The following is a 19,557-nucleotide window of genomic DNA, read 5'->3' on the forward strand; positions in this document are numbered from 1 at the left end:
AAATGATTACACAAATCACGTGTATAAACAATTTACAGACGTCAAACTTTTGCTTTGTTTGGAATCTTTTTTGACGTTTTGACGTCACACTATCACGGTCCATTAAAAGTGCTAAAATGTTGCCGAGCTATGAAACCAGGTGTCGCTCTTCCGAACTTGCACGGTCCCAATCATTGACATTAAGCGTAGACAAGGCATACTCACCAAAAAAAGCGTAACGCGGAAACAGCATGGAAATATCTTTTAACCAAGCGATCCCGCGCATGTGACAGACAAATATGGCTAGACCACTCAATCCTATGTAGGTGTTACACCTCGATGCATTGAGTGACATATGACTAGCCCCCCGGTCTATCCTTAACATGTCTCTGGTCCCAATAGACCCGTAGGTTGAGTGTACATAGCACAAAAATACATTTTTTTCGAAAAAAGCGTATAACTTTTTTTTGGAGATCGCTGAAGGTCTAATTTTTTTTATTTTGTGTATTTTAACTTCTTCTTCTTCTTGTCTTTTTCTTTATGCCTGATTATGATCGGCCGGATTATGATCGGTTGTTTCTTTCACCCATTTTTTCCACTCTATTCTGTTTTTGGCTAGGCGTTTCATTTTTTCTTTCGCTTTCCCTCGTGCATTTCCTATGTCCTCTATTTGATCCCTCAAATTCTTTCGGGGACGCCCTCTTCTTCTTTTTGTCGTGTTTCCCATTTCCAGAATTTTCCCGGGCATCCTTGCTGGTTTCATTCTTATCACAAAAATATATTTATGATTTTTCCAGACTTTCCTTAAATTACCAAACTCTTCTAAAAATGCACAACAAATTTCAAGAAGTTTCACTTAAGAGCGTTGGAGCAAAATTTTCAGGCCAATGCTTTTTGAATGCATTCATTTTTTCCGAATCCTGAAAAAACTAATAAATATTTTTGAAAAATTTAAACGCAGAATAAAAGAGTACACTATTAGCGAGGGCTGAAAGTCCCTGAAAACTTCTAGAATATTTATTTTAATAAATTACAGGGGTGAAAAAAAAAGAAGAAAATTGATTTTGAGAATGAATTTCAAATATCTCATTCAAAAGAAACTTTTTGTTTATTCCAAGGGCCTTTCGGCCCTCGGTAATAATATAATCTTTCACCCTGCGTTTAAATTTTTCAAAAATATTTATCAGTTTTCTCAGGATTCGAAAAAAATTATTGAATTTAAAAAGCATTGGACTAAAATTTTGCGCCTACATCCTTAACAAGTATTGCAAAATTGATTGTAAAATAGGTTTACAAAAGAATTGTGACTTTAAGCTTACAAGCGTTTAAAATAACTCGGACGCATTAACATGTAAGAAGTTAATTTTTTTTTAAATCAAAATAGAATTTTTACATGAATTTAAAAATAATACAATGCCCTGCAACCCTTAGAATCAGAATTATTAGGAAAAATTTGTTGCCGTTTTATCATCCGAGTCTGGCACTCACTGACATTCTCTCGATTGCTGATCTTACAGAAAAATGTAAGAGGTTAGAAGAAGTGTTGTCATGGTCTTCTGACACTGTATCTAGTGTCCCTAGTCGGTCAAATGCCAGAAACCAGGAATCATCCTATTCTGGTAGGCAAAGTTATTCTCGGTCGGGTAACGTCTCTACCTTTAATTCGAAGATTAACTGTTGGAATTGTCGTCATGTAACACATGGGTACTACGACTGTCCTGAGCCTAGAATTCGGTTTTGCTATGGGTGTGGACGTCAAGGGGTCCGTAAATCCGAGTGTCCGTCCTGTTCTGGAAACGACAGAAGGGGTGGATCGTCTGCCCTGGCTCCCACTCCTCATCAAAATACAGGGAATACTATAGCCTCAAGAGCAAGGAACCAGTTTCTCGGGTCTGGAAGCACAAGCTTCCACAAGTCAATCATCTCACCCTCTACCGAAAGACAAAAGACCACGGAACGGCAAGTATCAACCGAAAACCGGACAACGCTAATCGATCATGTCCTTTGTGATTCTTCTGTAGTTTCTCCAAGTAGTACCTTATCTTCTCTTATTGATGTTGACATTAATTCATTATTAGTTCGAAAAAACAAGGATAATCGTCCATACCTTGAAATATCTATCTTAAGACATTCTTGTTTAGCTTTACTGGACACAGGGTCCAATATCTCTATTTTAGGTTCTCTAATCAGAGTTAGCACTTTTTTCATTTCTCGATTTTATTATTTCAAAAACTGAATTTATGTCTTCGAATTTTATAAAAGTCGCAATATTTCCAGTTCTAATCAATGAAAATTGATGTTTTTTTTTTAATTTGGGGTACCTTGTTGCATAGATTATAAAAATTCAATGAGTTAATTTGTGAAATATTGAACCGGCCAATTTGTTTAAATGATTTAAAATAAATATTTATTTTGCAATTTTTTACTTTTCTCTTATTATCATTACTAGAAAAGGTTATGAAATGTCAGGAAGCTTAAATATTTACATGTTATAGTTACAAATAATATGTTTTAAAATTAAATTTTACAAAAAAAAATAATTTTTTATTTGAAAATCAAATCTACACGTGTTAATTTTTCTTGAATTATGCTTATTATGTTTACAATTACTTTTCTTGACTGCAAAATATTAGAAATATATTTTAAACATACAAGTGTCAGTTAAAGTGTTAATTTTTGCATGTACGCTCTAACTAGATGTATTACCTAGTATATTGTAATATGTAAATAATGGTACGAAAGATGTAATAATTGTACACTCTGGGGCAAAATTAACGGCCCACCTTAAAAATGGGTCATTTTTGATGTCTCGAATTTCCTAAACCTGTTGTCCGATTTAAGTGGTTTTTTTAATATGTTATAGCCTTATTCTTTGACAATATCGCAGTAATAATATTGTCGCTAAACAGGTAAATGTTCATTGTATACCGGGTGTACGAATCAAACTGTGTTTTTTTTCTCTAAGTTCGAATCACCCTGTGGTATATTCTAGTATTTATAAAATACTGAAATTAAAACCCAACTATAGCCTCATATTTTCTAAACATTCTGTTTTTGAAGTTATACTTCTTTAGGCGCGATATGAGGGTGATTATTTATTAATAATCTGCGCGCATGCGCACACCGACAGTATGGTATTATTCGTTATACGTTCTCTGATTGGGTGTTGAAATGATCTGTCAATAATTATCGTTCAATATGGAGGTAAACAAATGTTGTATAATATATTAGTTTTATTGTTGTGAGGACAGAAACAAAAAAGTTTATAATTGTAGTGACTTTTAAATAGTTTTTAAAAGCAACAGGTACGTAATAATTGTAAATGTTTCAGTGTCCTAATAAAAAATTCCATAGGTACCTACCTATTTGAACTTACCAAAATACATAGTATGTAATACTTTTATTTACATAATTTGATTACCATCAAAATTTCTATCAATATTCACCTAATATACTGTTTTCTTACTCTATGTTTTGTTGTATTTTTTCAATTCTAAATCATTTCAATTCAAAATCAAAATATGTACTTTGATTTAATCCAGAATTGTCAAAAGTTTAATCCGTTTAGTTACTTGAACTTCGCACATGATGACGTATAGTCTCCGTGGATAAGCGTTCAAGGTGAATGAATTCCAACACCAACTGCGCTGATAAGCGGGTTCGAATCCCAATATAAACTTTAATTTTTTTATACATTTTATGATTGTAAGTGTATTTATTATATAATTTTATTTTCAGAAAATACGTATTTAGTTAAAAAAATTTCCGAAAATTATTGTTCAGAAATGATTTGTGGCATTTTTCAATGCGTTTCTGTGTGTTTTATTCTTTTATTATTTTAATTTTTGGCACTGTTTTAATAAAAATGTTGAGAAGTAGTAAGTATAAATTAGTTTAATATTTAAATAAAATATAAATAAAAGTATATTAATTTCGTTTAAATCATATAATAGAAGTATAACTTCTTAAGTGCGTACCAAGTACACACACATTATTTTTTTGATTTATTCGCTTATGTTGGACCATAAAAAGTTAGGTACTTTAACAACTAGCCATTAAATAAGTATGGCAAACTTTAAGGGGTAATTCTATATGAAAAAATAATGACAGTGTGCTTTATAAACGTATGTCCGCAAATGCTTCGTTTCCAAGATAGGGTATGTTGAAATTTTTTTTTACAAACCGACGATTTATTTATTGCTTGAAAACCGGTTGAGATATGCAAATGAAATTTGGTGCCTTTTAAGACGTAGTTATTGCACATTTTTTGACATGCAATAGAGCATTTTATATTCCCCATTGGCGCGCGTAAGGGTCATATATTACCCGTATGCGCGCCAATGGTGAATATTAAATTCTTAATTGTATGTCAAAAATGTGCAACAACTACGTCTAAAAACCCACCAAATTTCATTTGCATATCTCAACCGGTTTTCAAGCAATAAATAAATCGTCAGTTTGTAAGAAAAATTTCAACAGCCCCTATCTCGGAAACGAAGCATTTGCGGACATACGTTTATAAAGCAAACTGTCATTATGTTTTCATATAGAATTACCCCTTAAAGTTTGCCATACTTATTTAAAACACCCTGTATTGAAGAAAAATACGGCTAGTTGTTAAAGTACCTAATTTTTTATGGTCCAACATAAGCGAATGAATCAAAAAACAGAATGTTGAGAAAACGTGAGGCTACAGTTGGGTTCTAAATTCAGTATTTTATAAAAAATGCTAAGAATATTACACAGGGTGATGCGAACTTTGAAAAAAAAAACACAGTTTGATTCGTACACTCGGTATACAATTATTTATACACTCGGTATACAAATATTTACTTGTTTAGCAACAATATTACTAAAGCGATATTGTTAAAGAATAAGGCTATAACAAATTTAAAAAATCACTTAAATTGGACAACAGGTTTAGGAAATTCGAGTCATCAAAAATGATCCATTTTTAAGTGGGCGGTTAATTTGGCCCCAGAGTGTAAATAAGTAGGTATATACTTACTTGGAGATCTATTACTTAATATACAGAGTTTTTCGCTTGAATAAATCCTGTGACATCCAAAACCGGAGTTCAACCTCTCTCTAAAATGGCTGCATGGGCACTCCAAAAGTACTTTCAACGTTTCTAAACAAATATTTATGATGTTATGATCCTTGTGGGATAAATAATGCAGACAAAGTTCGAAGATCTGTAAGAGTTTTTCGGTGAGGGCATTCTTATTCTGGAGACTAGAATCAGTTTCGACTGAAAATATATTTTGTATCAACGACTTGATACACGAAATTATTCCTAGGATTTGGAAAGTCGAATGTTCTGCGTTGACTGGAATTATAGTATCTGCAAAAGGTAGAGTGTTAAAAAAATTCACCTAGTTATACATATAAAGAGCTTATTGCAACCTAACGGTAAGCCACAATTTTACAAAATTCTATTTTTTTTGTAGGTATCATGTATATAAAGAAAGCTGTGTAAACCACAGAAAAATTATTTGGTGTATTGCTGTATCATGTTATTGCACATACCAGTTTCTGTTTACTTTTGTGCGTAAAACGTGGTAAACCACATCAAAATGGCATAGACTTTATATACACAGGCAAAATTAACAGCAGATTTAAAAACAACAGTTTTTTTAATTTGCATAGAGGAAGACACACGCAATAGAATTAGACGGGAAACAACTAGAGCAAATGGAATATTTTAAATGCCTAGGAGTAATAATCGAAGCAAATGGTAAACAAGACATGGAAATAAACGAGAGAATGGGACGAACAGGAAGCTTATTAACGCTATGAAAACAACATTTTTGGGGAAAAAGAGATACCGGAGAAAGTAAAAACGGCAGTCGTTAAATCAGTAGTTAGACCAACAATCATGTATAGCAGCGAGACATATACATTGACGGGGAGACAAAAATCCAGAGTCAATGCTATGGAAATGAGGTTCCTGAGGAAAATAGCAAACAGAAAGAGGACAGACAAAATGCGAAACGAAACAATTAGACAAAACCTAAAACTGGAACCAATCAATGAAAAAATAGTGGAGGGACAACTTAGACGGTTCGGGCACGTGTGTAGAATGTCGAACGAGAGGCTTACAAAACGAGTGTTCGAAACGAGAGTGCAGGGGAAAAACAAAAGAGGAAGACCAAGAGTTATGTGGGTAGATGAAATCAGGAAAGAAGTCGAGAAGAAAGGATTGACATTGGAAAGTGCAAGAAACCTAACGCAAGATCGGAAAGCATGGAGACTACAATGCCAAACTCAACTCCACCAGCCTTACACCTAAAGGTAGAAAGGCGTAGGACTAAGACAAGACAAGTTTTTTTAATGAAAACGGCAGTCTAAATGTAAATATCGTTGATGATAGTGACGAAAAGGTAGCAGTCAAAGACTATAGGCCCTGTAGTGATGATTTTTTTCTTATATGTTTGGCTCTCCATGTTCTTGTAAAAATATATTTCATTGATATTACATGGAAATTAAGATTGAGATTGAATTAGAAATTAAAAAACGTCTGTACTACCTCAATACAAGTGATGACAGCACCTGGTTACTTTCGACATTAAGACCTCTTCTAAGTGGGAGCTCACAACGAGGCGCCGACCCTCGCCCCATAGTATCGCTCGTACCATAGTATTGATCGCTAGGTAAAATAAATGCATTATTTTAAATGTGAGCGTTCACGAACATGAAGAGTATGATACTATACTCCAGGCAAGGATACGATGCATGGTCTCCGTTATGGACGTACCCTAAAGAAAACATCGCCGGCTCCACCTACCAATCAAAATACCGCCGTGAGGAATCTTCACGCCAACCCCTACCCAAGCGCCACGTCAGTGAACCCCATCATGGACGATATACATGAACAGTCTGCCGCCCCCAGGTGCAGTAGTGTAGTAAGTAGTGAAGCCCTAAGGAAGACACCAACGAGGATGTCGAAAGCTTGGCACAGTGACAATAGACGCGGTTCAACCTGAAAACATGACGCGTTTAAGGGGGGGGTATAGTATTTTTGATTATTTTTTTCGATTTTTTTTATTGGCTTATTCGATTGTAAATATTTTCAAGAATATACCATTAAAATTTCAAGTTAATCCGAGCAAAATTGACGGAAATATAGATATATACAAAAATTTTCTTAGTATTATTGACAAAACTACTTTTTTTTTAACGTGTTTTCTGAAAAACATGTTTTTTGAGGCGGTGTACATCATAACTCAAAAAGTAATGCACCGATTTTTCTGAAATTTTGCACACTTTTTTTTAGATATTTTACTAGGTAGTGACGTCGAGTTTTTGCTTATTTTATCAATTTTTTGTATATTACCATTTTTCTCTTTGCCGAACACACTTTTTTTTTTCTTTTTCGATTTTTTCACTTTAAAGTTATACCATGAATTTAAAAATCAATATAATCATAAAAACTCTACGTCACTACCTCAAGAAACTCTTAAACTAAAATAATCTTTTTGGTTTGTATGTTTCGGATGATTCTGTCCGAAAATATAGTGTACACCGCAAATCAGCTTTTTTTTTATCGTCTACTTAAAAATGACGCCACCACTTCATTCTTTAATATTTTTTAATAAAAATGTAACTGAATAATCTTCAAGTGTTGTTCTTTAAGATATCCTTTTACCCATTTAACTTAACCCCACCACTTTCAAGAGAAAACGTGTTTTAAAATTATGCAAAAAAAACGCAGAATTAACTATACTCCCCCCCCCCCCCCTTAATAAGCTCTGAGGAAAACTCCAGCGGGATGTCGAAAGCTCGACACAGTGGCAATCGATGCAGTTTAACCTGGAAGCCTAATGATTTTAATATTTATTTTTGTAATAATTTTAATCTTGGCGTTACCAATGTTAGCTGTTAATTGTATTAACCATGGAAACCTTTCTGAACATTATAATACATTAATATAAAAACAAAGAAATTTTGGGTACTTTACCTAATAAGTTATTAAGGCAATATGTCATGAAAACATATGGGTTTTTGCAATTCATACACACTGTAAGCACACAACTTGTTGTAGTTCTTCTTATAACTGTAGACTCACTGGAAATATTTGATAGAAATGCTTTTAGCAGTGCCTGAAAGGTTAAAAAACAAATAATAGATTCTGTTATATACACTTTGAAAATAAGTAAAGAATCTTTATAGGTCTTTTGAACCAACTGATTTGTGATGACTTTTCAAGTTTATTATCAATTTCTCTTGAGTTTTTTTTTTATTTTACTTAGGCCCGGTCTTTTCACCTCCGAATAACTATTTATTAGGAAGTTTATCCGGCAGATTACATGTAAATCTGTCAAATAAACCTCCGAATAACTTTTATTCGGAGGTGAAAAGACCGGGCCTTGATAAATTTAACATTCTCGAGTAAAAATAGTATTATTTATTGAGGAAAGGAGTTTTTATGATCTGAAGTTGTTAATCTAGTTTCTCGCTCAGAGTACTTGGTGCCTAACTTTATGTTATTATTTGGAAAATTACCTGTCATTTTCCATCATATGAAAATAATTAAGATAAAATCGATATTAAAAAAATTAGGTTGTGGAAATCCTTACTGTACATGAAGCAGAACTTATCAAATGCCATGCAGCATAGGACATCTTACTGTGTTCACATCACTTGCTGATGATCTCTAGAATATATACGCCAATTGTAGCCCTCAAATCCTATATGAGCATCCATAGATAGCAGTTCAACTAAGCACCTGTGTGTCTTTGAATATTACTTGGTATCTTTTGTGTGATTGAAGAAAGTAGTTAGGTACTCTTATATTCAGTCAAAATGTATCATGTATCTGTTTCTTTAACATACATATCTTATCAGTTTTTTTAATTAACTCTTGTGTACTTTCAATATTTAATAAATTATTATATTGTTACGATTTCCACATGGAAGCCAGTCCTGGCCCGTCTAGCCACTAACCGACTGTTAAAGATAAGGACAATTTCTACTCAATGTCTCGAGTACCTATATTCTTGATCTTTCTACTAAAACAGAGTTGGCCTATAGAAACTGAATTATTCAGAGGTCTTAGTCTAAGTTGTGATATACATGTCGGAACGTAAATTGATATTTTTATTGTATTGTACAAGTTGTATTTTATCTGATAAATGTGATACATTATTGTAAATAGTAAATGTCATAAATAAATTGATAATAAGTGTGTGTAAATAAAGAATATAAATTAAGAGGATCGGTACGTATTTTCGGCTGCAATGCTATTCAAATGGGGATTCATTTTTTTCAAATCCTGAGAAAACTAATAAGTACTTTTGAAAAATTTAAACGCAGAATGAAAGATAACGTTATTAGCGATGGCCAAAAGTCCCTGAGAACTTCTATAATGTTTATTTTAATAAGTTACAGGGGTGAAAAACTAAGAGAAAATTTAGTGTGATTTTTAATTTCAAATATCTCATTCAAAATAAACTTTTTATTTATTCTAAGGGACTTTCGGCCCTCAGTAATAATTTAGTCTTTCATTCTGCGTTTAAATTTTTCAAAAATATTTATTGGTTTTTTCAGGGTTCGAAAAAAATGAACACTATGCCGTGGTAATATTTTCCAAATCTATCTTTGTCTTACAACGCACTCAGCCGAATATAATATTGTCAGCATATATTGTCAGTCAGACACTGACAATCAGTGACAATTTTAAATATTTGACATTGCATCGGGAATATTTTGAGTTATTGATTAAATTTTATTGATATTATAGTGTATTTGATAAATAATTGATTTAAGATGTGAACTTAAAAAAAGTTATTTATTGTGTATTATTTGTGGAAGATCCAAGCAGAGAATACATCAGGATAATATATTCTGTGATTCAAGTATTTTGTTGTTAAAGATGTTCAAAATTGTAAGCGTTCCATAACAATATATTATTAAAAAATCACTTTAACACTTTTCCTCTTTTCTCGATTGAGTATTAGTTTTTGTTGTACAAATAAATTATTACAATCACTGAATACATAGTTAGTGAAAAAATTATCACATTTATTAACTGAATTAATAATTTGCAATTATAAAAATAACAGTTATCGAAGAACATTCAAAAGCCATCTCTTTAAATTATTTATGACATTTTCAAGTAGAATGACATTCTAGTAATGTTTACATATCCATACCAGTGTGAATTTTACTACACGTAATTTGCCGTGTAAAGACACAAAAAGTAGGGATACACGTAAAATATTTGCGAATTATGTACCCATAGCCTTAAGTGTTTTCATTTAAAATAAAGTTAATAAATAAAGTGTTAAAAATATAAATAAAATAAAGAACTCATAACAATACACTTATAAAATATAAATAGCTACCTTAATTTCATTTTCTATTGTGAAACATCCCAACACCTTCATAATGTTTGGCAAACTAGCTGCCAAAGTCTCATGTACTGCTTCCTCATTTCGTTCAGTTATTTTTATGAGTCCAGGAAACATATTAGCAACATATGGCTTCCCTTTGTGGGGCCTTATCCGATGAGCTAAAAGGGAGAACAGCCATAAAGCAGTTCTTAGAGACCTTGCTGGGCCATTTCTCTTTATTTCTTTATGTAACTCTATCTGTATTTTTCCAATGGAACCATTTGCAGCCTAAAATCAAACAATTACTATAGTAAATAAAAGACCGTTAATATTTCATTCCGTTTCAAAGGCAACCACCATCTTCTTATGTATGTTTCACCATTTTGGGATCTTCTGAGAGGCCTGTGGTCTGCTCTGAATTATAACGAAAACCAAGGGTCTTACTAAACAAAATTATATGAAATAATTTGCTGTTAGAGGCTGTAGCGAGATCTTAAAAAAATCAGAAGTCTTAGATCCGAAAATCTAAAACTTCTTTCGTTGGAACCAAGATTCTGGTTGTTGAGGTTGTCACCAGAATCTTGGTTGTGGAATGCAATCTTAGAATCCTCATCATCATCATCATCATTAGTTCTACAACCCATGGTGGGTCTTGGCCTGTTCCAGAATCAGCTTCTATTCCTTCCTATCTTTCCAATACTACGCTCACTATAAAAGTGGTTAAGTTCAAAATTATAGCGTCTATGCCATAATCCTCTTTTCCTCCATGGGGCGTTCAAGTATTACGTAACGCAGTTAGGGGGGGGGTCTTGTAAAACGTTAGGGTGCATTGTTTTTTAACTTAAATAAAAAAAACTACGGAATCAAAATCTCCCAACTTTCGTTTATTTTTTACGGTGAACTCCTGGTGTAACTTCATTTAGGTTCAAATTTAAACTTGGGTGTTATGAACGTTTAGGCAGGGGATGGTACAGAAAAACGTTACGGTGCATTACAGTGGGAGGGGGGGTCAAAAATCTTTAAAAATTGCGTTAAGTAATACTTGAACGCCCCCATGCCTTTACAGATATGTCTGAGGATTTTACGTTCAAAACAGCCTAACTGGTCTTCATCATTTTTTGTTATCGTCCATGTTTCTGGCGCTTAAATGAGGACGGGCTTGATTAGAGTTCTGTATATCAATATTTTTGTTCTTTTTGCTAGATATATGTCTGTTAATTTCTATAGTTCTGTATTACTTTGGTTGATTTGTGAGCTTAGATATACAAACTCTCTTACTCCTTAGAAAGTATATGTTCCAACCGTTAGATCTTCAGTCTGCTACTTGATTATTACAATAGACTTGTGATTATCCGAGGTATCTGGGACCGTGACTACCTCGGATATGGAAAAACTCGGTTAACACTGAGATTGGTTATGTGATAGAAAAACACGTAAATAACCATAACTGAGGATATTTTAATCACAAAACTAATAACTTTTACTGTATATAAAAGATAAAAACATTTACCTTATCAATATTACTGTTTAAAAAAATGTTTGATTGATTTTGGCGTAAGCTTCATTCCTGTTTTTGAGACGGCGATGTTGCGCCAAGGTTGAAAGTTGTAACTCACCAGTTATGATTTTTACCTCAGTTAATCGAGGGGCTCGGATAATCGCGAGTCTAATGTATTTGACAGATTCCTAGTCTGCTTTATTTATCGTTTATTTGCCTGCAAATTTTAGACGACACGAATTGAGGTTGTCACCACAATCTTGGTTTCAACAATATAAGTTCTAGATTTTTGGATCTAAGACTTCTCATTTTTTTAACATGTTCCATTCGGATGGCATACATGTGACCCACATGATGCCTTAACCAATGTGGGCCGGCGCATATGTATCCCATTGATTTTACACATTTTCAATATGTGCTTTTTTTTGTCCATTCAGAGTATAAGTCTTATGGCACGTCCACATTGGTAAATTTTTTGTGTATAATAAACTAATGGTTTGTTGCAAGAATTTGCATTGCAAGTTTTTACCAGTGAGGATGCGGTGCATATCACTGGAACTTCACTCGAAAACTATAACCAATGGAGCGTGTGCGTCGAAAATACTTGTGCCCAATTTATGCGATGAACACGTTTACACTAGCACAATTTACTTCAAGCACGCAAATATTTGCGATGAACAACTGGTATGCATGAAAAATTTACCAATGGGAACGTACCATTGTGATCAGACATCCGCACACAACACAACAATACATTAAAGCAACTCGATTGATATCGATAAATTGCTGCAATTTATTGCTGTGTCTAAACGCTGCTTAAGACTTCTCATTGTTTTTATATAGTATAGTCTTTGCATTGCATATCAAGATAAATATATTTTTTAAATTATTGAATATAATCCTAATCACATACTCTTATAATTCTGTTCAAACATTCTTCGCTTGTCATTCGAATATCGGCATCCTCATCATCACAAAGTAATAAAAATACTTCAATACTTGTTCCTAACAAACTATGGAAATTTGTAGAAACTCTTATTGTAGAATTTGAAATAGCATCTGTGATATTGTAGCAATATTGTATTTTCTCCTTTTTTCTAAAAAATAATTATCATAAAAATACATACATCTAAAAGGATTAGTGTTTAATTATTTACTTAGAATTATCTGAAGGGTTTTGATTATATTTAGACAAATTTTTAAGAGCTTCCAGAGATTTTTGCAGTTTTTCTTGTGTAGCCATTCTGTATATACTAATATTCGTCTTTTATTGTAGCAGATTCTTGTATTTTCGTTACATATTTACAAAAATACCTGAAAAAATAAACACCTTCCTGCTCTAGTCTAGTGACATTTGTTGTGAATTTATTTTTGCAATAATTGACAGCTGACAGTGACAGTTAACATGACAATCATAACAAAAGTCAATAATGGTCCTTGACACAGTAAGTATTACGGGTATAGGTTTTACGTTTTTCGAATACTTCTTTCCAAATCAATCCAAATTTATTTAATCTTTTAATCACTTGCAGTTTACTACTTTTGTTGAGAATAAATAAAATTAAGTTTATTTGATGTTTCGATTTCCAATTCGAAAATCATTCTCAAAATACAAAACAATAATTAAACAAATTTTGTTTTTGTGGAAACTTGAGTTTCATAAAAACATTAATAACAATTCGGTATCCTTTATTAAAATAAATTTGTCTAATAATTTTGAAACCATCATATCCTACTAATGATGATACATCGACTGCATATGGAAAGGTCACTAAATCATAAACTAAAACGGGACACATCTAAAGAGGTTTTGGGGGCGATACTCTTCAGGGGCATCCATCGAGACGTAGGTAATCATTGAAATATGCTCTTTTTAGACAAAATTGAAACATAACCATTTTTCAATTTACATCTATGAATATCTAATTTAAATTGTGGGGCGTATAAATAAAAACAACGATTTTGCAGCTTAAAAAAACGGGGAAAATCCCGTTTTCGCGGGACGTTTGGTCACCCTAGCATATTATGCAGTAATTTGTACTGATTTGGTATTTTTAATAGTATATATACTTATACACTATATAAGTATATTATATAATATACTTATACATACAGTCGGAAAAATGAAAGAATACCCATGAACGAACATATAAAACACGCTGTATTTTCCTGTCACCGTGTCACAAAGAAAATTGTCCAGTGCAAGTACATGTATAAAAAGGCTGTATGACACTATGCATTTTCTTGTATCATTTCTAATATCGTTTCTGATATCGTTTCTTGTATACATTTTCTTGTATAATTTCTTGTACGTACATTTGTGCCCTGTGTATGACACTATGCAAGTTCTTGTATCGAAAATTGTATGAAATTCGGCACGTGATTGGTCGAAATTTTGTTTGTCACCCTGTGTCACGTTATGGTAGTACTGCATCTACAGACACAGCTGATTTTAAATATTTTATAAAATTTATAAACTTTTATATAATTAACATTTTAATGTTAACCAGAATTTTACGTTGACTGAGGTTGATTATTTGTGTTTTTATTTTGTTTTGATATTTGTGCTAAAATATTTGCATTAGAATTATCTTCAGTTTGATCCAAATTAGGAACTATTGTATTTTATCGTCTATTAAAAAATTATGCACCATGAAACCTAAATTTATAGTTTGAACTTTAATTACTAGGAGCTAAATATATGGTTATTAGTAGAACAGTAGTCCATACCAAACGGTATGGAGATTAACGGTAATAAAAAGATTTATAAATAATACCTACAAAAACACAAATAAATTCATCAATACATTATCCCATTTTCATTTCAGCCGCCATTATGAGTAAGTAATTATGACATTTTAGATGTTTTACCAGCAGGTTTTACGTTTTTGCTCTTTGCGCAGAAATTGGCGCAGTTTTTGTACAATAATCTGTGCCTGACACAAATTCTTGCTTGTATCGTTTCTTGTATCTGTGTATGACGCTATGCATTTTTTTGACATATCAGAAACGATATTAGAAATGATACAAGAAAATGTATAGTGTCATACAGCCTTTGATTTGTGTCAGGCAACAATAATTATTACATGTACTTACGCTGGCCAATTTTTTGTGTGACACGGTGACAGGAAAATACAGCATACAGCGTGTTTTATATGTTCGTTCATGGGTATTCTTTCATTTTTCCTAAGTATATACTTTTATATATATATATATATATATATATATATATATATATATATATATATATATATATATATATATATATATATATATGGCATTGGTTTTTCTGATCACTATCTCCAAAAACCAGGTTGAACAGCTCGGCTAATAGCTACTTCCTGTCTTAATCCCGCATTGATGTCAAATACTGGAGAGTCAGTTCTTATACAGAGTGGGCCAAACAAAAGAGTCTACCTCGATATTTGGCAGTATTTATTAGATTTTAAGAAAATAAAAACACAGGTCAATTTTTGATCTAAGGGGACACATCTTTACGGTACAAACATCTGTCATTTGTCAACTCCCTCCCTTTCACTTCCCCCAGCACTTATTTTTAAATAGAGAATAGTGGTCGTATGATAGCTCATTTGAAAGGTTATTCAATTCTCTATTCAGTAATATCAACATTGACATAACCATTTATACAGGGTGTCAAAGAAAAATTATTTTGAATTTAATTAATTGACACAAAAAGAGGAATGTATGTAATTTATTTAACTCAAAATACATTCTACTGCTGACAGAAAACAGAAAAAATTGTTTATTTGACAAATAAACATTGTTTGTTGCTTAAATTCAATATTCAACCTACCAATAAGAGGCTGATGGGTGGAAGCTTATTGAAATTAAGCGAAAGGCAGTGTCTATTTATAAAAAAACATTCTTTTTCTTTTTTGTGACATCAGTATAATGTATTTTGAATTAAATAAATTACATACATTCTTCTTTTTGTGTCAATCAATTTAATTCAAAATAATTTTTCTTGGACACCCTCTATAAATGTTTATGTCAATGTTAATATTTCTGAATATAGCATTAAATAACCTTTCAAATGAGCTATCACACGACCCCTATTCCCCATTTAAAAATAAGGGGTGGGGGAAGTGGAAGAGAGAGTGTTGATAAATGATAGATTTTTGTACCGTAAAAATGTGTCCCCCTTAGATCAAAAATTGACCTGTTTTTTTATTTTCTTAAAATCTAATAAATACTGCCAAATATTGAGGTGGACTCTTCTTTGGCCCACACGGTATATTGGCTGTATACGGCTAAGTACCCATTCCTCCAACATTTGCGCCCTGGTCTATAATAATATTATTAAATAATGAATTCTTCCCCAGATTTCGGATCCTAAATGTTTTAATAATTCTGGCGAAATTCTGTCCGTTCCTGGCGGTTTATTGCTTTTAGTTTCTTTATTATTTGAACCACTTCTTCACAATTCAATTTTCAACGCGCTGCTCTGCTGTATAATATATTGTTTCGCCTTGTTTCATTTTCATTGTCTGCGTGTAGGTTTTCTGAAGTATTCTTTCCATCTCTTTATAATTTTTTGCTTCTGTTAATTCTCCGTCCTGCCTTTGCACATCGTAAATTTTGGTCTCAATGACTGTGTCCATTCTTCTATGTTAAATGTAATTTCAAAAATTTTTGAACGAGCTTACTACACTAGGATCATACAGTTTTTGGACAAAAATAATGCACTGTGTTCAGAACAGCATGGCTTTCGATCCGGAAGATCAACAGAGGGGGCTACTGAAGTATTTATGGAATCTGTCTATAGGCACCTTGATGATGGTCTTCTTGTAGTGGGTATCTTCTTTGATCTTTCCAGAGCATTCGACAGTCTTAAATTTGAATTTGTCCTTAACAAATTGTATGTCCACGGAATAAGAGGTAACATGTTAAATTTATTGAACTCATATCTTCTGGAGAGGAAATTCTATGTTGAATTAAACAAGGAAAGGTCAGACATCTTCAGTGTAGATGTAGGAGTGCCGCAGGGATCTGTGTTGGGACCACTGCTATTTCTTATTTTTGTCAATGACCTACCCGATCATATTACTCATGACCACATTGTAATGTACGCAGATGACTCATCTGTGATTGTATCAGCACATACATACGTAGAGCTTCAAAATAGAGTGTCAAGGGTTATCAGATTATTCCAAACATGGTGTACACAAAACTTGCTACAACTGAATATTGATAAAACATCGTATATACATTTTAGATGCAAACGAAATATGCCAGTTGTGTCTATTCCTGAAATTGTAAATATTCCAAACATAAAATTTTTAGGTGTATTCTTGGACCAGTTTATGAGTTGGGATGTTCACGTTGAATATGTTAATAAGAAACTAAATTGTTCATTCTATGCTTTAGTACAGTTGAAGAGAACACTCAGTATTAAAACTCTCATTAATGTATATTATTCTTTGGTTTATTGTCACCTTACTTATAATGTTACGTTATGGGGTAATTCCACAAAATCAGACACAGTGTTTATTAAACAGAAGAGAATTATTAGACTTATCTTCAATATTCCTTTTGGGCATACTTGTAAGCAAGTTTTCATTAATAACAATATCTTACCGTTGCCTTCCATATATGTCTTGAAATCCATATTGTATATTAAGCATAATTTACATTCATTCAAGAGAAATTCTGATTTACATGCATACTCAACTAGGAATGCCAATCAGTTTGTTACTGTTGGTCACAAACTATCCAAATTTGAGAAGTCCACAGATTATGTGGGGGTCAGGCTATATAATCATCTTCCAAATGAAGTTAGATCTTTGCATCCGGTGAAATTCAAAAGAGTTGTGAAAAGTATACTATGTAAACATGCATTCTACAGTGTAGAAGAATACTTAGCAACTAGATTGCTGTTATGAGTTCTGTCTAATATTAATAATTTTCATATTTATCAATGTACATTATGTTAAATCTAAAATTTAAGTGTATGTATAGGTATTTGATTATGTGTCTGTGACTATATTGTGTTGTATATCTGACGTGTATATCCATCTTTATGATGGCAGCTGTAAAGCTATACCAATAAAGTATTCTATTCTATTCTATTCTATGAAATTTTCTGTTTTGGTGTATGTTGTTATGATCTGATTTTTTGTACTTTTTTTTTCAAAGCATCTCTTTTTTCTTCTGCATATTCTAGTCGCTTGGATTCTCTTCTCTTGATAAATTTTCTTGTTATCTCTGGTGTTTCTTTAAAGTTGATTAAGTCTAGCTTGCCCTTTTCTCCTCTACTGCGTTCATCATCATACGAATATCTTCCAGCATTTTGTTTATCACACTATCAAAAGCTTGTTTAAAGTACAGTAGGAAAAATGAAAGAATACCCATGAACGAACATATAAAACACGCTGTATTTTCCTGTCACCGTGTCACACAAAAAATTGGCCAGCGTAAGTACATGTAATAATTATTGTTACATGTACTTGCACTGGACAATTTTCTTTGTGACACGGTGACAGGAAAATACAGCGTGTTTTATATGTTCGTTCATGGGTATTCTTTCATTTTTCCGACTGTATATATACATATTATATTAGTTCTATCACGCATTCATAAGCTTTTTCCTGAATCGTTTAGTGTGAATTATGTTGTGGTGGCTCTATTTGGTCTGAATCCGCATTTCTGTCTCTTGGCTTTTCCGACAGTTTCCGCTGTTATTGTTTTTAATTTGGCTTCCCATCAAAGAAGAAATTAGAGAAGCCATCGTTACACTGAAAAATCATAAAGCCCCCGGTTCTGATAATCTCCCTGCCGAACTTTTCAAAAACGGCAGCGACACCCTCTTGAAACACATGCATAAACTGATCATTGCAATCTGGCAACAGAAAGAAACACCCACAGACTGGAAGTTGGGTGTTGTATTGTGTGCTCTACATAAAAACGTTGTCCAACGTATTGTACAAAGACTCCAATGTTGTCCAACGTATTGCACAAAAGACTCCTTCCCTACGCCGAACATATAGTGAGAGGATATCAGTGCGGTTTCCGTCCTAATAAATCAACAACGGACCAGATATTTACAGTGAGGCAGATCCTTGAAAAAACCCTAGAGTTCGGCGTCGACACCCATCACATATTCGTGGACTTCAAAGCCGCGTACGACTCAGTTAATAGAGGTAAACTTCTACTTGTTATGGTAGAATTTCAAATACAGCTTCATCTTGTCCAATTAACTGAACTTACACTCACAGGAGCATGGTAAAAATCCAAAACGATTTCTCAAGACCCTTCCATTGCAAGAATGGACTAAGATAGGGTGATGGACTAGCATGTCTCTTATTTAATCTGGCATTAGAAAAAATAATTCGAGAGTACCAGATTCGCAGATTCAGACACGCAGATGACATAGTCATCATACACTCACCGGCAGAGAAAACGGGCACCCCAAAAAATGGGTCATTTTTTATGTCTTGTATTTCCTAAACCTGATGTCCGATTTAAGTAATTTTTTTAATATAGCCTTATTCTTTATCAATATCGCTGTAATAATATTGTTGCTAGACAGGTACACTGTCATTGTATACAGGGTGTACGAATCAAACTGTGTTTTTTTCTCAAACTTTGGAACACCCTGTGGAATGTTCTAGCTTTTATAAAATACTGAAATTATAAGCAAACTATAGCCTAAGGTTTTCTTAACATTCTGTTTTTTGATTAATTCGCTTATGTTGGATAATAAAAAAGTTAAGCACTTTAACAACT

General features: G+C 32.8%; 1 protein-coding gene across 1 annotated transcript in view; it reads right to left on the bottom strand.

Moving 5' to 3' along the window:
- LOC114327427 (huntingtin) overlaps window positions 1-13,188 on the bottom strand; it is a 98,211-nt gene extending 85,023 nt beyond the window's left edge. The window contains exons 1-5 of the mRNA XM_028276045.2: window positions 12,969-13,188; window positions 12,725-12,908; window positions 10,326-10,601; window positions 7,940-8,081; window positions 4,988-5,323 (exon numbers count right to left, since the gene is read on the bottom strand). Coding sequence (XP_028131846.2) covers window positions 4,988-5,323; window positions 7,940-8,081; window positions 10,326-10,601; window positions 12,725-12,908; window positions 12,969-13,054 — 1,024 coding nt within the window. The 5' untranslated portion in view covers window positions 13,055-13,188. The remainder of the gene's footprint in view (window positions 1-4,987; window positions 5,324-7,939; window positions 8,082-10,325; window positions 10,602-12,724; window positions 12,909-12,968) is intronic.
- Between the last annotated feature and the right edge of the window lie 6,369 nt (window positions 13,189-19,557).

Source organism: Diabrotica virgifera, chromosome 2, assembly GCF_917563875.1.
Source record: "Diabrotica virgifera virgifera chromosome 2, PGI_DIABVI_V3a".
NCBI classification, from domain to species: domain Eukaryota; kingdom Metazoa; phylum Arthropoda; class Insecta; order Coleoptera; family Chrysomelidae; genus Diabrotica; species Diabrotica virgifera.